Genomic DNA, 27,993 nt, shown 5'->3' on the forward strand with positions numbered 1-27,993 from the left:
ATTTACTACACACATGTCTTTGATAAACTAATCTTTTACTTGTATAATTCAGTTGTTGGAATCCCGATTACGCCGTAAACTAAAAATCCCGATCAACGCCATAAATTAAAAAAAAAAAAATCTTCACTCTTTCAAAATGGAAAATTTGTTATGCACTTAGACATTCAATTGTGCCGTGAAACGAGATCAATTTTACTATACTCTACAAATATTCATAAAATATTTACGAATAATAGTTTTTATGCCATGAACTTACGTATCTTTCCGATCGTGTTCGGTGCCGTTCACACTGATTTAATCCTGCTTTGTGAATCAATGCGACCATAATTACATTGTTTATCGCACACTATAAAAACTTAAAAGATAATTTATGAGATCTGCACACATACAATTGATATACGAAAAATTTAAGTATTTTTGCATCTTAATGAACAATTTTGAAAAATTATGAAATTATATACAAAGCATGATATTGAATGCTGTATAACGCGGTATTACAGAATACCAATATATGTGCACATTAAATTATTTAATATAAATTTTCATCGTGTATCTTTCAAAGTAAAAAATAAAGTTGTATATTAATTGCAAAATCCCATTGTCATATTTACAACACATACATAAGGAAAATTATATTTATATTCCTAATATTTGGAAATTAACTATTGCTGTGAGAGAAATAAAATTAAAGAATTATATACAGCAATAAAAAAAGTCTTTCCTATGCCGATAAAACTTTTAGCGAATCAGTGTATATCTGTGTAAAGTGTTGTAAATATAGATTGCACGCTTTAATCATTTGCATCAAATAAATCGACGAAAAGTAAAAATTGCAAATGAGATAAAGATCTGGAGATAGATATTTAACGTGCAAGTACATTTGCACTGCAATCATGCATTCAAAATATTGCCTATTTTATATTATCGTTAAAAAACTGTCTAATAGATTTTCTACGATAACTAAAATAATTAGAGCCTACATATTTTTTTTCTTTTTTTTTGGTAGCTGCGACTAAGGATAATGATATGAGAATATAAGCAAGATATCATGCGAATAGAAATGCAGTGGCGGAAAGAACGCGAAGAACATTCGCGTGTGATTGTACATACATATATATATATATATATATATATGTATATATATATATATATAAAAAGAAGAAAATTCTCTCGTGTTCCTCGGTGGCAACTGAATTAACAAGTAGTAGATTGTGATACAGAGCACATATACATTAATCGGACTCGAACGGATACCTAAAGTGCGGGGCGAATGTTGAAACTGATCTCACTTGATGTTATGACAGACGTGTGTGATGAACATCATTACATTATATCATACTTACAAATACGCCCGCTATAATATCATCTATAATATGTTTTCTTGTTCTCCTTATATAACATTACCATATTATCAATATATACGTGGCCAATAAGAACAGATTTGTACTTGCATTGAAATTGTTTTAAGTCGATCACTCCAATCACTTCGCACAGCCCAGTATAGCATGTATGTTTTTCTTTTTCGTTTTCGTTTTGTTTAAAAATACAATTTTTTTTCTTTTTTTTTTCTCATTGTGTGGATGGCAGCATTCTTATCAAAAGGTTGGCTTGGAGAATGTTGTAATGACATTTAGGAAGGGGCGAAGGGAGGTTCCATTTAAAGGTATGTGTCTCTCTCTCTCTCTCTCTCTCTCTTCCTCTCTCTCTAGTACACCACTACTAGTTTCATTTACTAATAAATGTGTGAATTTGTTCCAATTGTGTTAAATGTCGATATCACAGAGGCTTCTTGATCGGAATATCGTCGTTTTCATTTTCTTCACTTTTTTTTTTGTAGGAAAATAGGTATCTACACATATTATGATGGTAAATAGAGAGGTTACAATAATCTTTAGGCGTGGGAGTAAGATAGCTCTTAAAAATGCAATACACTATACATGGGCTAGCTAAACGCATTACAACACGGCTCCCTTCACCTGGTCGTTAGAATTGTGTTCGTCGGTATCTCGTCGACAGCGATCGCTGTTGGTTGAATGTGCGGCAATGTATGGAGTATTTGTGTGTGTGTGTAACATATTCGCTATTGTAGTAAGAGTAATGCGAGTGATATTGCTAGAGCCAGAAGTAGAGAAGAAGTGATGCAAATCCTTTTTTTTTTCCTTTTTTTTTATCTTCATTACTGATTCCTTGTCTTCTTATGGTTACTTGGGCCTAGATCGCAGCGGCTGCTACCTGCGTGAGATCAAACCGTTGCTTGTTCCTACTGTCGGTGTCATCTCTAATTCCACTAACAGAGGAAAATGATCTGAAATAAGAAACGAAACGTCATCTTTATTATTCTTGTCTTTATTAGCAGAATGGAAAATGGCATAAAAACGTAAAAACTCACCCGATGGAACATGGGGATGAGGACATCCTACCACTTTATGCTCTTTAAACCATTCTGGGCTCAACGGGCCCAGAAGGCCCAGCGGCACCATACTTTGTTTCGAATAGAAAATGTAATCTATTATGCCTTTAAATTCGAATCTACGGAAGCGTAAAACAAACGCGTTAAATATCCGTACACACATTGTATACACATATATAAAATATTGCAACAAAGAAATAACAAGTGGACTGTACTTACGTGTAGTTGGTGTAGGGCATAATGTCCTCGCTATAGGCGGATGCAAGCTTGAAAGAATGCGTGAATTCGTTGGGTTTATCGCAGCCAGAGATCTTTTGTAAACACGATTTATATGCTAAATCCTTAAAATCACGATGATCAGCCGCCACACGTCCAGATGTAAGAAACTCAATCACACCTGCACCAATGATTTATTACTGTCAATTTCGTGTTCATAATCGCATAGACATATTTATTAGAGACTATTAAACAACGCAACAGACAGTTCAAAGAAAAAATTTAAACGAGATAAGCACAAATAGGCGTCTCACCAGAATCAGGTAAAGAATTAAAGTCGCCACAAAGCAGCAGTTGAACGTTGGAAGAGTCAGGCTTGTGGCCGGGTCTGAACGACTGGCCAGCTTGGTCCAAAATGGAACGTAATTCATTGCTCAGCATCATCGTCTGTATTAGTTTTACATCGCAGAATTCAGGATCCCAATGGATGTGCGCCGTACAAACTAAAATTGGTTGTTGCACTTGTGCCGGGTCAGATGGAACACCTGCAAAAAATAAAAAGATAATGCAAGCCGTGTTCAGAACAATTTTTCACGCGATCGAACAATTTTTCAGAAGCTTATATCTTCCAAGTGGAAATTTAGGAGGGAAAAGAATTGCCTGGGAAATACAAGGACAATGATTCATATATTGGATATTTTATTTGAATATGTTACACTCTTACAGTAATATTATAAAAATATATGTATATCGTGTCGCCAGCGTAAGTTTATTACAATATCTCTTATATCGAGAAATCATTATTTTTTTTATCGTTATTAAAATTTTATAATTTGCATATTTATACTGCTGAATTAATCATTTTAAAGTTCAAATGCTATACGTAGTTAGATTATTTAATATAAATTTTCACACGTTGTATGCTAAGTAAAAAACATTTTTAATCAAAAATAACTAAAAATAAAAGCCATAAAAATTAACAATATTAATAAAGATATATGTATAAGTATTATATTCTTGAAAATAAAAAATATTTTATTTTGTAAACTATTCATTGTTCAATAATTATATTAATTAAATTATAACCTTGCAGTCTACAGTAACAATATTTGGACAAGGATAACACAAATTAATATCATAAACTTTTTATTTAGAAATTGTAATAAATAGCTTAATCTAATGTTTACACAAAACAAATATGCTCATATGTCACCGCTCTTGAAATAAACATATTTACCAAAATATGCTTATTAAAATAATTTGAAAAATTATTAAAAATGTCACAAATTCAATTAAGTGTATATTCTGTAGCTGCTGTATCAATGACATAGTTTATTGTTATTAACGGTGCAATTACAAAAAATATAAATAAGGTTTGCTTCATCATATATTGATCATTGGCACCAATCTGTGAAAACAAAATATAGGGGTACTTCTTGCTTAGATTCGCAAGGTTTACCTGACCAAGTAAAACTGATGTATATACAATTCCTTAAGGATATACATTTGATTCCTTACTTAAAATATAATTATCAACGTAAATACACCATAGAGAAGCAGACATGGATATGCTATGAGTAGCTTCTGGTCCTCTTCTCCCGACATAGTGGAGAAAAGTCTAGAAGCAGAGAGGGACGCCCAAGCGACAGCCAGGACCGCGAGAATCAAGCCTGCCGGGCCTCGCAGTGTAGTGAAGACACCGAGGCCCGCCAGAACGACCACCGGTAACAGGCAGTAGCCTAGTACAGACGCAACGGATGACAAAGTGATGTTACTGCTGCTGCTCATTAGGGATTGTAGAATGTACATGAGTATGCAGGAGGTCATGGCCAGTCCGTATACATAGCCGAAGTGTGCCTTCGAACCAGCTAACAGAAGGAACGCCGCAAGGACCAAGCAGAACGCCACCGGTCCCGCCAAATCCGAGTCCTGCAGCAGGTAACTTGCGTCGTCAATCTGTCCCTTCCTATGGAAGGGATTCAATACAGCCAGAGTTTTTTGTATTATTCGATCGGGATCGATGCCGAGTTCTTCCAGCAGAGGCGGCTCGTCTTCTTCGTCCCCGAAGCCAGTGGTGCCTGAAAGAGTGCCATAAGTGTTCTCCAAGGTTTCCTACACAACTGATAAATTCAATTCTCGAGCGGATGTCTTGATACATCAAGTACAACAAGTTCGTTCCGATGTGCGACAATGAATTTTCACAAATGTTCATCGAATCATATTCAAGCGGCACGCAACTTGCGTGTCTACATTGTTTTCAACTTATTGTCAATATGCCACGTATCTACGTGTCGATGTTATTCCACCAGCTCGAGAGTCTGATGATCACGAAACGCGCTGTCTGAACTCTCTCTACCTTTCGCATAATCGTCCTGCGTGAACAGATCGCCGCCGTAGGGGCTCTGCGTGGGATCCAGGAAGCTCTTCTGCCCGTACGAGTAATCGCCGGGCACTTGCTCGTACGTCTGGAACTCGAATTGTTGGTTAGGTTGGCCGAAACCGGACGCATCGAAATTGAACTGGCCCTGCGGCGGCGGCGGCGGCTGTGCCCAATAACTGTTGTCCTGATTAGTGTATCCGGACATCTTGTCGTTATTATCGTGCTTCTGCTCTTCCTCGGGGAATTCTGTTTTTTTTCTGGATTCGAGCGACTTAACACACCCGACCCGTCGATCGACGATGGAGGTTAGCACTTGGAGGTTAGGTTGAATCACCAAATCATTACAGCCGAAATAATGTCGACATAGCAGCACGCTTCTTTAACGATACTAGGTAAAGTAACAGTTTGCTTGTATCATATATTTTGAGAGGAAATATTTCTCGAAGAAAAAATATTATTCTCTTCTTGAAAAAATAAACGTATGTATATACGTCGTACTGTTTAAATGAGTGTTCTTTAATACTCTTTTTCCTTCTTATTTTTTTCTCGTTTTTTCTATAATCATAGTTATAAAGTCAATTTTCTACAAATATTTCTTCCTTTTCTACAATCTGTTTCTTTTGTCTCTTGAATTCTCCTATTTCTATTATTTACTTGGGTTTTGTTTCTTCTTTCTCTTCTCTTCTTTGGCGATAATTTTAAATATACACACAATCACATAATTTAACAATAATTTAATTATACATTTAAATATACATGTAATAATTAAAAGGACTTCAAAAGGCTTTCATTTACGCGGAAGCTCATCGTCTTTCAGCACGATTCGCAATCTCTCCCTTCGTTATTAATTGCAAGGGTGATTAAGGTGAAACGGGTACGTGATACTTGAGTATCAAGTTATCAGTATACAATTAGAACATTCATCAGCGTTAAGAGAGTGTAAATCCCGAATCTCTTCCGTTCATAGCCAGCTCGGCTCGGCTCTCGAGCCTGTAATAAGGCCCGTAAATTAGCGCCGCTGATACTCTCCTGTTGCGCAATTACAGCAGATTAATGCCGTATTTATTTTCCGGTGCCGATAAATTCCGCGCCGGCCGGCTGGAAATCGCCGGGCTAGAAAACATTTTGCCGCATCACGCGCGCGGAGTGTTCCACAAACACAGAGAGGATTTCTTTTTTTCAAATCTTCCTCTGTGAATCCGTATTTTTAAAAGAATGACAATGACGAAGAGCCTTTCATTACCGATTCGCGACACGTAATCTCCGTTTTTTTTTTTAACATGAATTTACGTGTGGCTCTGGAAATGGATTCTTCAAACGCGTCAGAGTCAATAACAAGTCTGGAGTTAAAAAGCTTCGTGATTTCACGCGCCCTCCCTCCTGTACACGATCCTTTCGCCCCCGAGCAGATTGATATCTCGCGATTCAACCTTTACGGTATATTAACTCACTCGTGACTTAAGTAATTCCCGGCACGTGATAGGAAGTGAAGTTGTTCGCGATGAAGGAGATGCTAACGGTACGATCCTGAGATGGTCATTCGAAATTAACGCCTGAGTGCGTCCATTACCGGAAATCGACGTGTTAACCCGTGTTACTGACCTTCTCAATCGATTAATCGTTCTGTGGAATGATCGCTCGCCGCTTTCGATGACTGTTGAAAAAGAAAAGGATACTTATACGTATGTGAGCAAATTCATCTTCCCTGATTAGCTAATTATTCGACAATACGATTGAAATAAAATGTCGTGTATTTTAAATATAAAATTGTATATCGTTACACAAAAATTTAACGAACAAAAGCAAAAAATAAAGATAAGATATAATTTTTAAGAGAATTTAAGAACTTAATTTGTTTATTGCATTGGATTAGCTCATAAATTTGAAAGATATATACTTTATTTTATTGAGACACTTTAAGTCTTAAACTCTTCGATGCGATAACCATTAACCTAAAAAATCGCGATACTTTATGTAAACTTTTTAATATAACTTTCAAATTCTCCGAGCAATCGACTTTAATGCAAAAATCGCGACCGTCCCCGAGGATTAAACAGCTTTCAAAGTTCTTCTTCATTGCTCTTCGAGGCGACGCCGTGGCGATTCTTCTCCGGCTCTCTCCGGGATTATCGGACGCAAAAATCGTTATTTAATACCCCCGTGTGAAATCCAAAGGAGGGAGAGAGTATATACTCTGTCCTCTCGAACAATATCGTAAATCCACCGTTTAATTGCGCCCGCGAGGATCCTGCTTTTACTATCGAGGCCTTACAGATTAACCCTACTCAGACCAGCTGTTTCGCCTTGCGTTCCCAATCTCTTCTGCACTATGCATGGTTCTTTCGCGGGTAACGTCCCTCAAGAATCATCTTGTCCCGCGCGAAGACAAACGGCCAGCTCGGAAGGAAAAGAAAATTATTACACCTCGCGATTAGCGTTTTAATAATTAAAGCTCTCTGTTGCATTTCATTACTTATCTTTAAGGGGGGTTTCACCTTTGCCGGCCGTAAAATTAGCCCTTGTTTCATGAATTTTTTTAAGGAAACTGAGGACTTGATTCTTTTTTCCTCTTGATCCTAATACTTTAATGCATGGCGTGAACTAAAATCATGATTTTACAACAAACATTCAATTTGTTATTAATAAAAATTTTACAAATTTTTAAAGCAAAAAAAATTTTTTTTAAATGCTACCATTTTTACAAATTTCAGGCAGTTGACACCATTTTAGTTCACGCCATGCGTTAAAGTATTAGAATCAAGAGGAAAAAAGAATCAAGTCGATATCTTAATTCGTTTTTTCGTTACTTTCATCAGCTCAAAAAACATACCACATTCAATCGCCACTTGGAGACATTAAAATACAATTTTATATAAATAAAAAATATTTTTTTTGCTGTTCAGATAATATATAAGTTTATGCAAAAACTCGTGTTTTACTGTATATAATAGATTTCCTTAAAAAAATTCATGAAACAAGGGCTAATTTTACGGCCGGCAAAGGTTAAATCCCCCCTTAAACATGTTATTAATCGCTTGTACAAAGAGTAATAGAAACATTTATCACGCGCCAAACGAGTGGGCATATATCTCTGAATCGCGGACAACGAAATATTCTTCTGCTGCCTCACACTCGCGGTTCATCGCGAGAAATATTACACATTCAGTTTCATGTTGCGTAACGCGACGAGATTAGAGAGTCGGTAATGCGGCCGCTCGCGCGCCATACGGCAATACGGGTATTCCGGAGTGTAAATCAAGCTAGATTAGAATAGAGGGTTAAGGTGTGCCTTCGATAGCGGTTGTAGCGACAATCGAACTCGCGAACCCGCAGTCGCCAGGCCAGGTCGAGCCGGGGGCCGTCTCGTAAATTACTGAAGGAATCAATATCGATTCTCTCCCTCTGCCACCGAATACCCTCTGGAGAGTAGAAGCTTTTATACAAGGGAACCTGCAATTCTGCGAATTGGCTTTTACGAAGAATCACAATCTGAGGCTTCGAAACTCCTAAGTGAAACTCTAGTAAAAAAAATTACATTGATGTTTATTATTTGACACGTTTAATAATAATAAGTAGAAGTTTATTTCGATCATTGGTAAAACGTTAAGAAAACATATTAATTAGATGAGAATTTTTCACGTGTTCAAAATGAATAGAAATTGACTATATACCGTTAGTAGAAACAGAGCACTTAAATATCTTTCCTGCGTTTGATGCAAAAAAAAAAAAAAAATAGAAAAAGAGAAGAAAATGTGCGGAAACAATCTTAACGTGAGATTCGAAGAAACGGCGGTGTGGCGTTGCAGGATATTTAAAATAATTAAATGCCAATGCATGTCGTTAAAATAAACAGATTCGTCTTCATGATTGCACAGGGACTTTTGCCGCGCCACGTCATTTTACACAGGTCTCTCTCTCTCTCTCTCTCTCTCTCTCATTTCTCGCTTTGCATTAATATTCATACGAAGAATGATGCGTCCGGTATTAAAGCGCGCTCGTGAATGATTAGGAGCGTCATTCCGTGGAGAGTTCGCTTCGTCTTTGCGAACATTGCTCAAGAGTCACCTATCCAATTAGATCGTTCTGATGTGTTTAATGAGACACCCGGTGTCGATATGTCAACCCTCCGACGAATCCACAGGACGTTTCAAAAGCAGCGAAATTGTGATCCTTCGTAAGTGTCGATGTAACGCGAGATACAACTTTATTATAGACTGAAATAGGAATTAATTGAAGACACAATACGTATCTTGAATCTCTTTTAAAGAATAAATCTTAAATGTTATCGTAAGAATTTTAATGCAAAACAAAACGATAAGATTTTATCGCAAGAAACAACTCCCACTTTGATTTAAATCTTCATTATTATATTATCTCAAGCCTAACAACTAGTAACAATATGAGTTATGCTCTGTAATAATAAATAATATCAAATAAATATTACATAAACTTAGATAAATAATGTAACTGTTAATTATAAATATTATTTACCGATTTTTTTATTAGTATCAACGAAATATATACATATATAGTTGAAACAATCTGTAGGAGGGCACTTTACCAGCTTTACCTTAACCCACGTGGAAAAATATATAAAACCCACGCGCACTTACTTATCATGCATGCATGCGTACATAGTTATGGACCTTTCAGTGTGTGGTGGTTCAATATATCTGTGAAAAATCGGGCGGAGTGACACACGCGGAGGAGCACACGTTCCCGAGATATTCATTCGAGATAGGATTGGTGTCTCGGCAACCTCCCGGCCAGTATGGGCGTATTATAAAGCTTGCGAGAGAGAGAGAGAGAGAGAGAGAGAGAGAGAGAGAGAGAGAGAGAGAGAGAGAGAGAGCCTGATTTCGTTCCGCCTCGGGCAGAGGATGCCGAGCGCGCTCCTCTTCTCGCGGGACGCGTCGCGTCGCCAAGCGCGATTAATTAAGCGACAAGCTGTCCCACGTGTAACGGACGACGTGTGGGGTGGGGCTCCTGTGGTTACTCGCTCGCTCGCGAATTCAATTACCCGACGATTTATCTGCCGATAGCCATGAGGTCGTGGAAATGTGAATCATCGTAACGCTACGCGACACGGACGCACGCACGTTCACGTTTCAAGAACGAACGCGTCTCGTCGTTCTTATAGAAAAAATTCCAACTCGTCTTTTTATCAATTTCGTTATATTACAAGTGATCCGCGAATGTGTATACATATATATTGATATAAGAAAGAAAGAAAACTTTGAATCAATCAGTTTTCTGAGCTTCCACCTATCAAAGCGATAATATTTTGAAACGTCGTTCATTCCGACTGTTCACTATTCGGCATTACGAAAATCTCTCATTGTCAGTAACGAAACTTTCTTTAAACCTTCCCGAATTCTCTATATGACTGTGTCCGTTTTATCTTAACTCGACTTGAATAATATTTAAGCTTATCACGCTTTTAGAGCTCTTATCCTAATTTTCCAGTCGTAATCGCGCAATTGATTATTCCGCGAATAATTGAACTCTCTCGCCTACTCCTCTCTTTCTTTTTCTCTCGTTTCCTTACCGCCGAGAAATTCGATACTCCGTATCGCCTCGTCGTATCTAAATGCATTCCGTTCGCCGGACGGTTGCTGTATATATCCTCGCCGGCACGAAGGAATAATCCCGTGGGAGATCCGAACGAGTTCGCCGGCGTTTTAAGCCGGAGAAAACTTTCATCCGGTTAACCGCGCGTAAAGCCAGCGCTTTGGTTTTCTATCCTCCGTGACGCGGAAAAAAAAAGACGGACGTAAACTTTTAAAAAACATTCCGATTTCGGAGTAAACAATGCAGTAAACGCGGCAATTGTAATAACCACAGTGCGTAATTGAAAGGTCTGTCCAGTTTAAATTAGTTTGACATTAACTGCATTTGATACGCACACATTACATCGTGAAACTGTATGACATACAAAATTCAGGGAGGAACGGCACGACGCGATGTACGTCTTTATGGCCGTTATCGCTTGGAGGACCCGAGAATCGGAGATTCCGAGAAGACGTTCCTCGTACGCGAATGATTAACGTTTCTCCGACCTCGCTCTTAAATTTTTGCGCGCGGAAAAGAATCCGGCGAATAAACGATCCGCTCGCTCGCTTTCTCCCCCCGTATCTCCGAGCGGCGGCGCATCGTTCGTCGTGCGCCGGCAGCTGATATCGGACTATTAGTATCGCCGATGGTACCACTATTAGTCCGAGCGATGGAGGCTCGCGTATCCCGGAGATGTTCCCTCTCGGAACGGGCGATCCTTTTTCCACGAGCCGTGTGCCGAGCCCGAGAGGCTATCAGCCTCGGTCCCGCATAAGGGCTTGGGATGTGTCTCGAGTTTGCTCGTATTCGTACGTGAGGGATCATTAATCGCGCCCCACTGGCATGGTTACATGGATTTTAGCTCTTCGATCGAGATCTAATCTCGAGATATCCTTTCTCGGCGCGAGCGCATCTATCTCCGCGCGCGAGGGAACGATCGCGCGGCGAGAGTATCCTCTTATCGCGCGCTTTAAGCACCACTTGGATTTTATTCCAATTACATCTCCGTACATTCTGTTGAAATTCACTGAAAATAACGTTAATGTAAAACCGACATTTTTTCACACGTGATGTAATGCGATACCGCGACATCGTTGCTCGATACAGTGGAAAGAGGGAAGAGCCGGAGCGATGTGGGGAGTTGACTAAATATCAGAATAACTGCAGAAATATATATATAGGCTGAGCGTATTGAGATTCATCGAGAGAATGAACAGCTATATTTGACTTAAGCTGTTTGCTCATCTGAACGCTGGCAGCCCAGTTTGGTTTACGGCGCGTTCTGATTATTCACGATTACTCAATTGGCCAAGTCTCATGTGTGTGTGTGTATATATAGAGAAGCTGAGCGACGGCATCAAAGCGAGAAATGCGGCGCGAATGCAACGCGAATACTCTGCGAGAAATTCGGAGAAGTTCAGCGAGCTGATGAGCGGATGAGCGAATCATGCCAGATGGTAGGATTAATTTCATTTGCGCGGAAATTCTCTGGGGGTGGATCTCCATCGGGGATTCCACATTTTTCGAGTACCTTGAAGACGACTGTGTTGCAAGTGAACGTTTTTAACGAATGCCCGTAAATATACATATTTATTCACGCAACCATTTCCCAAGTACCATCCGAAAATTAAAAATTTTCAATGCTCGTCATAACGAGTAAAAATTTTTCAGTAAGAATTTTTAATGAGATGTTTAACGAGCGTTCAATACGAGTAAATTTACCAAGTTGCGTAAAAAAAATTAAAATTTCATAAACGTTTACAAAAAGTCTTTCTTTGTAACGGTCGGGTAGCTTTCTCAGAATTATGTCGATATCTACAATCGTGCGTGCTATAAATTAGAAGTATCACGAGACGATTTGATAATCTGGCGTACGCTATATATAGCGGTCTACCTCACAGTAATAACTTGCGATATACAAGAAGCTAACCAGGTGTTAACCGCAGCGCAGGAAGCTCGCAGGAGGCTGCGAGGAGTCGCCGGTCTCGCAGACGCGATCGATTACCCCTCCCTGTGCCAGAGAGCGAGAAGAGTCCGTCGCTTTTTCCCAGCCGGTCGTTGCGCCCCGGTATGGATTAATGTAACGTAGGTAATGGCTCATTAACGAGAGCACGTTCCGACGCGTCCGAGTAAGCCGTAAGAGCCGCGCACTCGACCTTTGGGCCGCTATATAAATCTCAGGTCTGGTTTGCTCGCGCATTCCGCGATACGTCGCTTATACAGGGTGTTCCGAGCTTCCTTTCGCTCCCTTGTTCGAAGACTTTTGTCTTGGAAACATTTGATCTAACGACACCTCTGTAGACTTACAATTAGATCTCTATTCTGTAATTTTTGACGATCATATCAGTATCGTTATATTGTCGTTATGTAGTTTTTTTATTATATATATAATACCTGCGCAAAATGATAATAAAACGATATACTGATATTGTCGTTAAGAGTTACCGAATAAGGACCTCAAACTTAAAATAACTGCGCGACCTGTCGTCAAATTCAAATATTTGCTAAAATATATTTCCTTGGTGGTGTAGAAAATAAATTTTGACAAAATAAATATGATTTTAAAAAAATTTAACAAAAAATACAAAGATTTCCGATAGTTTTAAAATACAGGTCAGCGACAATTTGATACTTTTATCGAGGAAACATCGACGGTTTATACGGATCGGTCGGCAGAAGCGTGGCAATATTATCGGCTCACCCTGTGCACGTATACTAGATCGGGGGTATCGTGCTCGATTTACTCGCTTCAATCATCGGACGCGCGTACTTCCCAGGCGAGCCACGGGAAAAACGCGGGACTTCTGTATATTGCGCGTCCGGTAGTAGACCGGAGGCTTCATCGGTTACCGGGAGACCGGCGCGTTAATTACTTTCGTGTTTCAGGGTGTGCAAACACGCGGCTGGATACGCGCTATTCACCGTGGGCGTGTGCGAAACGAGCAGACACCTCGGTTAGCATCGAACATTCTCCGCTCTTTCCTTTCACTTCCGCGGACGGTTCACGTTATCTTTAACCCTCTTACGCGTTTCGAGATTATTTCTAGATAATACTGATAATGCTGAAATATCCAAATGGATTCGTATACATATATATTCATGCTCAGTACCACGTGGATATAACATGCAGATTTACATTTTAAAAGCTACGCGAGTACTCGTTAGATCGAATCCAATTTTCTCTGTCTGAAAGCGAGTTTGATAGCTCGATAAGTTTTTTTTTGAAACAGAAAACTTATTTTGTATTCACTACTTTGTATTGCTCACATCCTCTTTATATTTCACCACTAAGTAAATAAAAGCCAGGATTGGTGCATTTTCATAATAAAATGTCGAACATCTATAAATTAGAACTAGAGAACCGGGTGACGACATTTAACTCGCTAAATGTCAGACTCCTAACTTACTTATACTTTTCAAAATACGATTCTATATCGAGAAAAGATATTCATCTTGTTCATCAGATGTTCTGGTTTAGATGAAAATAGATCGAAATTCAGAAATATTAATGTTTATACTTACCGTTATCCCAAGCGGCTTCCTTAGTCCTAAGTAATGCTGCCAGTCCGATGTTATCTTTGGGCATAACACGATTTAACATGTTGTCCGAACCCTCTGCGTTCGCCATTGCCAATTGATTGAATTCAACTAAATGCTCCTTTATCAAAGAAAATCTGTAAAAGAAGACGAAAAGAACAGATGTAAAAAAAGATACAAAATTGGATTACACATCTTGATATATTTGAAAAATTAAATGTATTCGAAAAAGAAAGTGAGCTATGTTCGAATAAATCTGAATATACGAGAAGAGCATCAGTAGACTCAAACAGCAGAGATAATTCAGGATTAAAGTTTGATTCGGTCTCGCCTATACGGTCGTCGCATCGAAGATCGCAGTGCATCGATTGGCATTTGCAGGGTCGAGTCGCGACGGGAAAGGAATTCCCGGTGCTCCTTCAATCGGTCGTCCCGGTAAATGACCGACGGGACTCAATTTCGTCCGGTGAAAAACGTAGAGGAACTTGACGCTTGCGCGCGCGATACGACTCGGATACGACGGGACGGCGACATCATCGTCCTCCGGTGTAGGGCGATTTTCGTCGCAGCCGGAGGACTCGTGAGCGAGGCGTATCACGTACGCGATGTAGAATACCCGGACTTCCTTTTCTTTCTCTCTCCCCTCCTCCTCCACTCCCTTGGCTTCTCCGCGGCGCACGGCCGATATGTAAGGCACGTATGCTTGAGAAATATATTCTTCTCCGAAGGCCCATTATACGAGCTATCATCCCCCTCCGCCCGCGACCAGGCTCTCCTCGCTCGTAAACAAGATTGAATCAACGTCATCTGCAGTGTCGCTCAAGGGAGAAGAAAGAGGATTTGGTAAGGACTGGCCAAAAATAAGAAAGAGGGTTGACGGCGGAAATCCCAAATGCGTAATTGACTTTTCCCCGCTGTCGGAAACAGACTCGTTTTCGGCTCGTTATTGAAATTGAAAGGACGTCACTTTAATGTAAATATCGCGAAAGCTTAAGGAAGGATTTTGTACAATTAAAATGTGTGATTATGATTAAAAAAATAATCTACTCTCTAAAAGTGAATCAGTGGAATCATAACTGATTTTCAGTGTACATATCATTTTCCAGTGGCATATTTAGAACTACTGATAAACAGTGATTTCATGTTGTTTCGGTGATAATATACTCATTCAAATAATGAATATCAGTATCTGAAAGACAGTAAATTTCAGTTCTCAAAACTGTTTGACAGTGAAACTCGCTATCTTGCAGTGTTATTCACTGTTAATTGAATCAGTATATTATCATTGAAACAATATTGAAATAGTCATTGCTTTAATAATAATTTTAAATAATAGTTTGTGCAACTTATATATGAGTTTTTTCTCACATTCCAACACAACATTGCATATACAGCGCGGTAGGAAAATATGTATCGTTTAACGGTTTGCAGAATTTTAATAACGAATTTTGTTGCCGCGCGAACATTAAAGTTCCTTCCTCTTTGCCCTCGATCTTCCTTTTTTTTCTTTAAACGGCACTTCGACATTACGCTGTATAACCTGCGACGAGGCAATAAAGCCGGGAATGATCGAGGGGCGAGCGCCGAAGGCGGAAATTGAATGCGAGTTGAACTTTACGCTCATCGCGTGAACGCTGATTTGGTTCGGTCGATTTGGTCGCGTTGTGCAGCCGGATTGAAATCGACGACCGCATCTTTGCGAGCCGTAAAAGCGACCGTAAGCTCCTCTTTTTTCTTTCTCTTTTTCACCTTCGGCCGGTCAAGTTCAGCGAGACGGAGACGAGGAAGGAGATAAAGCGGAGTTCCATGCGAGTCGCGCGGCAAGTCTCTCCGCGCAGTAGTACGAATCGTTTTTGGTCAGGCCGACGCGGCAATTGCCATTCGATCGCGAATTTCGATGTGCATGGCGATGATTTTTTGCAGCTTTCATGCCAAATTATACGGAATATCATTAATAACATCTATCTTAATAAATAAAATATTTGTATAAATAAAATATTAGAAGAGATACTTTTACATTCAAGGCACTTTTATACACGATGCGTTGAATAATTTTGCTGAACTGCACGAAACTTTTGTTCCAATATTTTCGAGTTACGAGCCTCTCCTCCTAAACTAACCGAACACACGGTGTTTAATACTGCAAACGATGCGGTGGTTAAAACGACTTGCATCCTGCCGTAGAACGTTTAACGAGCGCGATGGAGGGAGGGGCACGTTCGCCGCCATCGACCTTAATATTGTCACGCAGAGAGACATTTAGTCCGCCTATTTACGACAACGGGTTATAAAGGGAACCGTTACGCGCGACGTATGTATACGGGCGCATTAATCGCCTCGTCTCGATGGCCCCGGGGCCGGCACTGCGAATGCGATATCGCGAGCGAGACCTGCCATTAATGCCGCGAGATACTCTGAAAATAAGCATTAGTCGAAATAGATATCTCGAGCAGAGGAGCGGCCGGGTCTGTGATGATTAATGCGTCATAGACAATGTGCACGTGCAGCTGGGACGGCCCGGTCGATGGCCATCGCAAAGGCAATTTGTGCGTATCGATGCAGTAACACGCGCGGCGATATCGAAATCAGGTTCATTGGAAATCGGAACTGTGTCGCGTCTGTTCACGACGTGCAAGGGGAAATGCGCACGAAATTGTCAGATTCTCCTCGTTTTTCCCCCGAGGAGAAATTGTCCCTGAGTAATGACTGAGAAAGTCTGCTGGATATCCGGTAAAGCTATCCGGAAGTTTTGAACTTATTCTTAAAATCTTAGTTCTTTTACGATATATATAAATTTCGAGCTGTAATTGGATTTATTCCTTTTATTCACGCTTCTTTAATATGATTCATTTGTCTTGATTTCTCGCCATTATTGTTATTATTATTATTATTATTGTTATTTCTCTCTTGCGAATTGATTTTGAAGACTTACATGGCTCCGAGCTCCTCTCGAGCGCGGATATTATTTTCGCGATGGAGGGGATCTCATCGATTTCCGGTTAATTTGTTCGTCGAATACGAGAAAATGCTCGCTCGCGAAAGCGACGCGCTTTTCTATTAAACACAGACGGCGATTTACGACGCGGCGTTACTATCTGACGCGATATTGGATTACCATGACGTTATTACACGCCAGACACGCGCACGACGCTTTGTTAAATTACGAGCGGATACATCTTTCATCCCGTTCGGAATTAAATGTCGCGCTTTGGGAGGCCTCCGCTGTTTTCAGTATCGAAGCGGTGATAAGCGGCTCTATAATTGATTCCGCAAAGGCGGTAACGATAATCTTTGACACAAAAATTGAATATCGAATCTCGTGGAATCTCGTGAAAAACGATAACGTTGTATAATTAAAAAATTGTTTCCCCACCGGTTGATTTTTATATCAAAGCAAGCGAGGCGCTCGCATGCCAAGCATTTCACATTCAAATTGTCACTTGTCGACCATATTTCTTCTAAAATGAAAAATATAAATGTGGAGATGGAATTGGACGCATATATTGGTATAATATATCATGAAAGACAAAATTATATATCGGGGTAATAAACTATTTCAAAAATCAATCGACTATTAACATTTTACTGCTTTGCTTTCGCCGTAATATATTTTACGTGTGTTGTGATACTATCGATTTGATCTTTTGAGAACTTTCACGGCGCATTTACTCGCGAAGCATTCTCAATTGCCCGTGATCGATAACTGTATTACATCGGACAGCGTTTTCTGCTGTGCGCCGTCCTGCGTTTATTAATTAAATTACCACGCCTCTTAATAAATCGAAGGATCGCCGGAGCGTCTAGACTATCGATAATCATTTTTCTTTTTCTCCGGCCAGCCAATTAGAACGCTCAGCGCAATAGGAAAATATGCAAAGGAAAATGACAAATTAACGCGATATCCTTTCACGTTGCAAGACTGTAAGTGACATAAAAATTCTCTCGCGTGTAGCGATTCTCAATTGTCCGCAAATTAAATCGCTTTGTAACGATCATCTGTCTCGACTGTCGACATTCGTTTATTTATACCACGATATTGTAGAACTTATATTTCTCTTTAGTCCGCTATAAAAATAATTGTAGAAAATTACAAGAGGAAAGTTTGCTAGAAATATCTTAAAGATATCGCTGAAGAAGAAAAACAGAGTATAAAAATAAATATTTCTACCCTCAGGCTTCTATATTAGCAGACGCTATGCCATACACGTTTACTCGTGGTACATTGAACTTTCCGACTTCGATGCGGGGAGGGGGAGGAAGGGAGAAAAGCTAACGCGATAAATCGTGAACTTTCCGTCTAATATAAATACCAATCCGTTTCAAGTGACGCTTATGACCGAGGGCTGCGTTCGCCGCAGCCCATATTTACGACCCGCGTCCGCCGTTTTCGTCTGTCACGTAATGCATTATATCGTCGCAACGACGCGAAAATCGAGAGATACAGGGGAATGCACTTACTTGGCGGTCCTGTAAAAAATGGCGCAACCGTCGACGTACTTGCGGTCGTTCTCCGCCATCGTCTTCGCGCGGGACTTGGGTGAGAATATGCCGTCGTAGCCGTCGTGCTTGAGCTCCGGCAGGAAGAAGTTGTAGAATTGGTCCGTCTGGACCTCCTGCAGGCTGATGATGTCCGCGGCGTAGTGCCGTATCTCGTCGAGGATACCCTTCTTCCGGTACTCCCAGTCCAGCGCCCAGCTCGGGCAGTAGCCGTACATCTGCCGCGTCGCGTACTTGGCGCACAGCACGTTGTAGCACATCACCGTGAATATACCTGCGACAGTCAAACGGAAACATATATCCCCGCATATAACTCTTTCCAAAGATACAAATATGTGTGTGTATGTAACGGTATACAGAAAATCCCGGAGAGATCAATCGCCTGACGTATCTTCGCCATTTGGCGGATGAAAGGATAAATCTGTCGCGTGTATTTCTCCCACATGCATCCTCCCTTCTTCCACACGTTCCGGGAATGTTATTCCGTTTCTCGCTCGCAGACCTCGAATACGACGCTCTTGAACGTTCCACGACGATCGTTTTCGTTGCGACGCGAATAATAACGGAGGGGGCTTTGATTTACTCCGCCCGGGTCGATGCGCTCGTTTCTTTCGCCGTCCTGATTCCGCGGCTTTATGCCTCGGTTCGTAAGCCGTTCCATTTTCCTCGAGCTCTCCCGTCTTCCGATTCCTACCCGTTTCCACGTGCCCGTAAACGCGATACATGTTGCACGCTTAGACTCGTTTGTTCGCTACTCGCTCGCACGCGCGCGCGCGCGCGCACGGATTCTCACGGCTCGGGATAAGAGGATCAGCATAAAGCGAGCTGTCTTGCCAACGTCGCCCGGCTGTCTGCATAAATTCCCGACGTCTCCTCTTTCTCCGCCGATGCGCTTTACTTAGCCTCGGTGCGAGTTATCCGCGGCGCGCAATATAATACCGTGATTAGAGCAAACGCACGAGAGTGTGAATTGGACGAAGCGCGACGCCGACGTCGCATTGCGCATCGAAATGCGTCTCTTCCCTCGTCATTCGGCACATTTACGACTCGAGAAATGGCGGCCGTTTCTGCTGCCTCTCGTTTCATTTTCAGACGCGCGTCCTACCGCCTGTGAGAAACGCGCGCGCTCCGCGCAGCGTTATACTATCGATCCGGTTTGTTAACAGGTCAATCTTTCCGCTCATGGCACTAATTGCCGAACCTCCTCTCGCTTAATACCCTCGGGATATTGGGCGGCGGGGGTGCGATCTCGGGGCGCTTCGATGCCCTCGAAGAACACATCTCCCGTCGATACGCTGGAACTAATTTGAACGCGGCCCGGGCGATAGACGGCCGGAGCTAAACCAGTAAATCAGCGGTTCTATTACCGCGAATACGATCGCCGCCGTGCAGAGTGGAAGAGGGAGACAGAGAAAGGGAACGAGAGACAGAGAGAGAGAGAGAGAGAGAGAGAGAAAGCAAGTGTAAATAATTGAGCCACGGTATCCGCCGCAATCCAATAACGCGTACGCGAACTCCGCTACGAGAGTAGCTCGCGATATCGCAGCCGCCGCCGCCGCCGCCGCCGGCGAGGAGAGAGACGGTTAAGGTATCGGCATCTCGGATTCGCCCCAAACCGCTGTTATACCAAAACGCCATTAATCATTCAACCGAACGCGAATTCGCTTCTTCGACCAGCGGCTCAGGAAACACCGATCCTTTTTCCCCTTCACTGCAAGCAGCACAATATATGACTAATCTTTTTTTTCTTATGTCTTCTACATATGTCTAATGAGATACCTAAGATTATTATTTCCTCTCAGTTTTTATCAGCGCCAAAGCAAGATACGAAACGTAAGATAACGTAAAATGTGAGACAACACTAATTGCGTATTGGACGCAGGGGCGGGGCGCGCGAGGGCTTTTAATCTTTAATTATCTGTTGCCCGACGGACGGACGCGGCAATAAACCCGGCCGATAGGCCAACTTTTTTCCCCTTTTTAATTTGGTTTCCTCCTGATAAATACGATCGTTAACGATACGGCGATTTGTTTCCCTCGAGCCCCGCGTTCGTTCTCGAGGGATTGTTAACACGACTATCTCGACGAGTCCTTCCGCCAACTAAGTCGGTGATCATCTTAAGAGGGATTATTCTGGCTCGATCTTGCGTGAGATATGCGTCGTTAATGGGCACCCCGCCGTTATCCCTCCGTGCTCCTTAGATGAAGACAACGACGCATATACATTGGATTCGAGGATCGGTTTTATCGCTCGCGACGTGATAAGAAAGATGATAGTTAGCTTCTATCGTGAAACTTTTTTGTTTACTATTTTATCGGAACTCTCGCATGTCCATAACACTAGAAAAATTTCTTAACACACTCTCTTCATTCTCTTTATCCCCTCGGTAAAATATTGTTCTTAGTGTTTTAAATATTTAAAATGTAAAATTATGTGAAAATGCAACGATGAGTAAAATAGTCAAATAAAATATTTAAAAAATGTGTATTTTTTGCTTTTTTCTCTCTTTTCTTCCTCATCTTTCCTTTACTTTTCTCGTTAATTTTAAAAGATATTTTGTTCAAATCTTCGATCTTAACATTTTGTGCAATTATGATATCGATGAACCGTATGTATCTTTGCAGATATTTTTCTTTCGGCGAAAGTTTTGGAGAGGATTAGCCTAATCCACGGTTTACCAGTCCAAACTGATAATAACCAAAGTTACCGAATAGTTATAGTATACATCGTTACGATCTACGATCATGTCCCCGAGGTAGCGAAACCTGATCACTTCTTGAAGTACGGCACATTTATTGGGAACGAACTAAGTCAAACAAGCTCAAGTTTCGCCGACCAATATTAATTATATATATACATATACATATATATATATATATATATTCACGCTTCTACATCCGGCTTGCATCTAAACAGATATAGTACTTGCAGTATCGTCTGCTGGGATAAATGCTGTTACATTGAGGAAGCAATACAGCGAATTTCGGTAATATTTCTTTGGTTCAAGTTACCTACGTTTACATTTCAATGAAGAGAACATTTAATCTATTCTAACAACTTTAGTTACCTAATTAATTCTCCGACTAAATGTTTTACGAGCGTCTACTGTTTGATCAAAAAATGGAAAAATTTCTTCATGAAAAAATTTCCATAAGTTTCCACTTTCAAATACGATCGTTTGATTAAGACTTCCAATTTTCGTTATCAACTCTCGGACGATAATGAGGTGAATATTCAGTGGTTAGCGAAACTTGTGCCGCAACTGTAAAAATGTTTTGCGAGTGCGTGCGGGACGAACTTGCCGGCACGACAAGGTATTCCGCAAGACGTAAGCTAAAGTTCGACGGACACGGTCGGGGCTCGGGGCATAGTCGGCAGCCGGCAGCCAACCTGTTAATCACTTTAATCTGCGAAGTGTTTTAGCAGCTCGGAGGAATATGCTCGAAGGAACACTTCCCGAACTTCGGCCAAAGTGGCAGGTACTGCAGGCAGACGACCCGTTGTAGTAAATGCTCATACACGTTGCGAATTCGCGTTGAGATAAAAGGGCTAATTACGCCATGGCAAAAGAAGCTTTTACTACAGATCTATAAGGAAAAGCCATCCAGGAACTATAATTTTCATATTCACGGGAGATCAGATATCAGCTGCCTGTTTAAACACCTGCTTAATTTGGCATTAATTTCATGCCGCGCAATATTGTAACAATAAAAGAAAAGCAACTAATAAGTTACTATCGAGATAAACCGTTATCTCATGAGCGAGCAAAATATTCTTTTGCCGCACAGCTGCGAAGTACGCGATGCGTGAGAGCCGCAAGTTAATTAGAATCTAAAAGGGGGATTGAGGGAATAAGAAAACTGCATTCGTATACAGTATCTGAAGTAATAAGGGAAGTGCGATTTTATACTTTATGTCGGCGCACAAGTGGCTAACGTGGTAGAAGGCGACGGCAGTCAATGGCAGAGCGTGCGAGCGGTGGTCCATTCACGGACTAGGCATCCTCTCCGAGGTCAACGATGCCGCGCCGGAGCCGCGACCTGCCTCAAGAGTCGCCAAACCAGTCCACGAAGAGAAGATCCGAACAGGTTACCTAATTTACACACGCCAGGGAGGCCGCCGCGCTTGGTTCTCGCGTGCCACGCGAGGCATGGCTCTCGCACCGGCTGCCTCGCTCAACAAACGACCGAAGTAGATAGCTTGAGGATTAATAAATTAGCAGCATCGACATCAGCGTCGTATTTTCTAGGCGATCGCTTTCAAGGCGCGTCGGAAAACTCGAGTCGAGTCGAAAGGCGCCGGAAGCTCGCGTTGCGAACCTACGAAATATTTTATAAAACGCGACGCGCGTCGTCTCGTGTGCTGCGAGCTGAGCCGAAATTTCCGTGCGGGGATCAACTCCGCGAAGATCCCCGCGACGATAAATAACCGACTTTGCGGCGCAACAAACCCGTGCAGCTGTACACGCCGAAATAGTTGGCTCGTAAATCGGTATTACCGCGAATCTCCAGTCCGCAGCGGCGGGATATTTACAACGTAAAAATCTGCCCGCGCGAGTAATTGGCCGACTGGAAGTCGAAATTCAAGAGCCCGACCTGGTTTTGCGCGCCTGGTTTGCGGTAACCGGAGTTATTCGTAGATCGAAACGCCGCCCGACCGACTTTGCGAATGTATAAACGCGGCGTGCCTCGCGGAAATGCAACGATATAAATCGACGGAAAGGGAGTTCGCATCTGAACGTAACATTCGAGGAAAGTAGCACACATTTCTATGCAACATCGCGAAATACGAACGTATCTATTTTTTTTTTTAACACTCGTATATACGCTTTACGTTGCAATATACATTACGACTGCTGAAAACGTTTTTACAATACTGATAAAAATTTTGTAGTAAATAAATTTTACTGCTCGCTTCGCGCTATAATGTAAATTCAATAACGCCTAATAACAGTATTTATGAATTATAGTATTTATTAATAAAAAAATTTATCAATAATTAGAAATATTCTTTTACAAATACTTTCGTATTTTCGCGGTGCTATTTTTAGCTTAATGAAAGCGCGCTAGTTAACTATATATATATACGCACCTCAGAGCCTTGTTCCAGAATCTAAATGATCTAAATGAATACGAGTGAGCGCCATTATTTCATTACTTATCGTTGTAGATCAGGATAATCGCGGTAATTAAGTAACAGGCAACGACGATGATCTTCCGGCGAGGCGATAGTAATGGCCGGCCCCTCGCGCGATATTAACTAACAAACGCGCGGCAAACCCGCTCGCCCGTGTAACGCCGCGCGGCCGCATCGACGCGGCGATGACGGTAATAATCGCGACAAAAGCGGCAACGGCGATGATTACCGCGCGCCACAGCAATAACGATTTCTAATAAGAATATAATCGCGCGCGCGCAAGCAGTTACAAGCGTCGGAATGATAATGGCGCGTAATTGCTCCGTGTCCCGCAGAACCCGACCCGGCCATGTACGGGGCCACCGTAATGAGTATGATTGTGAGGGTCGTCGCGGAGGTGCAAGGAGTAATTTGCACGGGGCCAGTCCGGCTGCCGTCAGGGGCCCCGGCATCGCGCCAACTTTGCGCGACGTGCGAGATGTGGTGTTTTCAGGATTACGCTCGTCCCTTCGGATGGTACATGAGATAACGAATCGAGAAATCGATGAAATGACATTCGAATTATCTCCAGTGGATTTTTTAAAAATAAATTCACGAAGAAAATAATTCTTTCTTGCGCTTAGGAATGTTCACGATCGAGTAAATTTATTCTCTGCGCAAAGGAAGATGAGATACGATCAGTCGAGAGTTCGCTGTCCGAAAATTAAAATTCACACCGGCCATGAACTGGTACGGTCAATGCTGCGGGTCAATGATGGGAACCACACACGTTCCCCATCGTCGGAGCGACGGGGATTCCGCGCGTTCCGGAACGCGTACACGAGGATAATTCTCGTCGAGGGGTCCTGTGGCATAACAGTGGTGATGACGGGCGGCGAAGAGACCTACCACCCCGTGCGTGTTAGAGCGGAATCGCGTAACGTGCGCGCGGCGCGTCCGGTCGCCACGATAATTGCGGCGTTCTCGGTGAAATTGGTTTTAAGCGTTCGCACACGCGTAATTCCTAAATTGCCACGTTCGTAAGGCGGCAGCTCTCACCGAACGCGGCGTGCGCATTGAGCGATTACCCAGCCACCAACGGCGTTGCAGCGCGATTTCGCACGATTCTCCCTTTCTTTCTCTTTCTGCTAGCATATAACCGTGGTACGTAATGCTCAATCACGATCGTTTACTAATAATATGCGTTTTAATTCAACATATCCTTTACCGGATTTTTCGTGGAACAAGGATAAAATGTACAAGGTGAAGTACAACTATCAGCAGGGATTGTCGATTTGACATTAAATTCCTTTTGATGGTAATTCAACGATGATTTAATAGCGAAATTATTTGACACTGAAGAATTGTGGATCTGCGGCGTACTTTATAATTTATTATTAAAATTGTAATTTGTTGTTACGATTATTAGGTAAAATTTATATTATTCTATTTATTTTAAATTTTATTATAATATTCGCCACAAATATAATTTTCTTATATTTATGATATTAATGTAACTGTCGCATAACATTCGTATTATAAATTACGATTTTCTACATAGCTGCAGTTAAAGAAACATTACACTCGTTTAATCCCTGCTATTAAATAAATCGTCTATTAATTGAACTTTAATCTAAATCATAATCTAGAATGGAATTTTCGATTCTACGAGAAGATCGTCTTTAAATTCATCGGGAAGTGCGTTTCCGTTGTTGATTGCCGCAATTTACGATACACCCTGTACGTGAGATTCTCTCGCGGGAATTACGACGAGCGCGTTTTAGAAGACTGGCAGTAAGCATCTGTGTAATTTATCCGGAATTTAATAGCCCGCTTCGTTTCTTTTTTCCCTTTGAAATAAAATGTAATGTTTTCAGGTAAAGTCAGCGATACGCCAAATCATTCGCCATTTCCCGCTTTAGTGCTTCTCTAAATTATTGATAAATCACTACTTACCGTACGTACACGCGATCGAAACTAGCAATTTAACAGCCAGAAGCAAATATTATGCCCGCGGGGGGAATAGCTATGCACATATCGTAAACATTTATGTTATCAATTATAACTTTTTTCGCAAATTAAATACAATTTTCTGCATTTGTGTGCGACATAAAAGATCGTAAACTGAGATTAAGTGCAAAATCAAGTCTAGTCATTATTTGTAGCGTAATCAGGAAAAAACAAGTTTAATCATCATTTATAATCAGGGATATCGTTAGGAATATAATTAGGAAAGCAGGGACTCTACGAGTTACAAACCCAAGAGAGGTACTTTCCTAATCTTCTGCTTTCTAAAATAAAAAAAAGGACGAAAAAACCAAGAAAACGTATACTAGTAATGCGAGTGTCAATCGCGAGTTTTCTGAAGAGCAATACAATAGACATCTGCATATGCGTGCAAACGGTATAACTAATCAGCGACCGTTGTAAGTATAATGGGCCTTCTCGTAAATAATGAATAGCGTAAACCGTAGCGAAATGATTTATCGCGTCCAGCGCGAGCCGACAATGGCTTCCTTTTGGACGGCGCGGCAGACCAGCCAGCTAGCCAGCTAGCCAGCCAGCCAGGCCAACCAACCAGCCAGCCGTTTGTACCTCACTCCGCCGGTGCGCGTTTTCTCTCCCTCTTTCACCCTCTTCCTGCTACCTCGACCGCCGCCGCCGTGCCCGTGTCGTGCAATAAATCTGTCCAGATGGTGCGGTATACAGCCGTCGGCGGCGGCGGCGGCGGGATGCGGCGCGACGCGGCACCGCGCGCTCCGGGGCTGCGAAACTCGTCGGCGTTGACCGATGGTCAAGGTGCCACCATCGTCCGCACCCGGGATACGGGTTAAGGCGAATTTACGCGGTTCACCCTGGGCGATATCGCGTCGCGCAAGCCCCTTTCTTCGAGAAACTGGGGATTAACACAGACTCTTGTGAGATTTCTATAATTCTTCAATGAATTTCTTCTTCTTCTTCTTTAATGAATTTGATTATATTTTTTTTACTTTTTTCTACTTTTGAAACGGGTATATCGCAATCGCGTCTTACGTTTTTCAGTAATTCGATCACGAAACGAGCATAGTTACTGACTCGTACAGGCATAAACGCGACTCGACGTCGAGTTTTAAGTAACGACTCAAGTAACGGGGAAGTTCAATATCGCAGCGCGAGGGAAGGCAGGCGCCGCGTGGCCTTTAGTGCGTGAATTTATTACGCTGCTGGACGTAAATTGTAATTTGTTTTACGTCGCGCATTCGCCGCGCACTCGTCATATTTTGACTCGCCATGTGCGATTGTCACAGCGGCGTATTATTCACTATCAGCCGTATGTTTTCCCATACGTTATCTTCGGGCTCGCCGTGTTATTTTCCCGTCGCAACATGTGCGTGTGCATGCCGTTGTAAGCATATTACCATATTGATTCAGCGGCGCGCCCCGGCTCGCGCATCCTAACAAATGTACGATGGCGCGAAACGACGTTGATGAGTCCGTTAATGAAAACCTTACCGCCACGCTATAACGTGATCGCGAAGAAGATTAAGCGCGTTCGGATCTGCGATTGATGCTTCTGTAGATTAGGAGAAGACGGTACTTCGCATCGCAGTGTAATTACATAAATTAATTCATTATGGGAAATTTCCAACGTTAGAAAAAAAAAAGCGAAATTTTCTTCTATGACAAACGAGCTCATCGGTAGAGATAAAGAAACTTGTTTCATTTATTTATTTTATTCGCAGTGCGGAGAACAAGTTTTCGAATCTCATACGAGCGAATGAAAATAAATACTTACATGTTGGTCTCGTCCTATTGGGCCTCGTCAATGGAATCCACGGTCTCTGGGGCGGATGATTGGCCGTAACTGCAAAGCAAAAATGAAAACCGTCATTTAGTAACCGCACAAAATTAACGTTACATAAATTTAAAATTATTGGAATAAACGTCCAAGTTCATCTGGAATTTATTTCGCCCTAATCTTCTAATTTATCTTAGAAGTTCGCATCGATTTATTCCGGACTTTGTCAACAATCTGCCGAAGATGCAACTTCTGCGGGCTTACGAGCCCTCGTTTCTTTGGGTAAAGCAACGTTTTACCGTTCTAAGGGTAACCTAATTAAATGGCGAAGCAAAGATAGTGATGATCGCGGTTATTATAATCGCTAAATTGACGGTGCAAGGAGGAAAGTTGTGCAAGTCGCGCGCTCGTTAAAGTTCATTACATCCCGGTTCATTACGTATAATGGCGCACACTTACTGGGAAGCGCGCGGTCCGATAATTAAATCGTTTAACCGAATGTCACT

General features: G+C 41.7%; 2 protein-coding genes across 3 annotated transcripts in view; both read right to left on the reverse strand.

Annotated features, from left to right (window-relative positions):
• Window positions 1-1,559: 1,559 nt before the first annotated feature.
• The window catches only part of LOC105448940 (CCR4-NOT transcription complex subunit 6-like), a 487,816-nt gene continuing 461,382 nt past the window's right edge, over window positions 1,560-27,993 (reverse strand). For both annotated transcript variants that reach the window (XM_011687835.1, XM_011687844.1), the window contains exons 4-10: window positions 27,485-27,553; window positions 18,555-18,867; window positions 14,082-14,233; window positions 2,941-3,171; window positions 2,630-2,807; window positions 2,390-2,529; window positions 1,560-2,305 (exon numbers count right to left, since the gene is read on the reverse strand). In XM_011687835.1, the coding sequence (XP_011686137.1) occupies window positions 2,229-2,305; window positions 2,390-2,529; window positions 2,630-2,807; window positions 2,941-3,171; window positions 14,082-14,233; window positions 18,555-18,867; window positions 27,485-27,553 (1,160 nt within the window). In that variant the 3' untranslated portion in view covers window positions 1,560-2,228. The remainder of the gene's footprint in view (window positions 2,306-2,389; window positions 2,530-2,629; window positions 2,808-2,940; window positions 3,172-14,081; window positions 14,234-18,554; window positions 18,868-27,484; window positions 27,554-27,993) is intronic.
• On the reverse strand, window positions 3,756-5,632 carry LOC105448934 (protein YIPF5). The gene is made up of 2 exons (XM_011687821.1): window positions 4,983-5,632; window positions 3,756-4,704 (listed from the first exon to the last, which is right to left on the reverse strand). Exons 1-2 carry the CDS (start codon window positions 5,209-5,211, stop codon window positions 4,145-4,147), a joined length of 789 nt encoding a protein of 262 aa, XP_011686123.1. The 5' UTR covers window positions 5,212-5,632; the 3' UTR covers window positions 3,756-4,144.

This window comes from Wasmannia auropunctata, unplaced genomic scaffold (genome assembly GCF_000956235.1).
Source record: "Wasmannia auropunctata unplaced genomic scaffold, wasmannia.A_1.0 LD336111.1, whole genome shotgun sequence".
Lineage (NCBI taxonomy): Eukaryota > Metazoa > Arthropoda > Insecta > Hymenoptera > Formicidae > Wasmannia > Wasmannia auropunctata.

Coding starts and splice junctions, on each gene's coding strand:
- LOC105448934 (XM_011687821.1), bottom strand. CDS start 5,211: ATGTCCGGATACACTAATCAGGACAACAGTTATTGGGCACAGCCGCCG. Junction 4,705..4,982: donor GCAGGACGATTATGCGAAAG/GTAGAGAGAGTT, acceptor GCACTCTTTCAG/GCACCACTGGCTTCGGGGAC.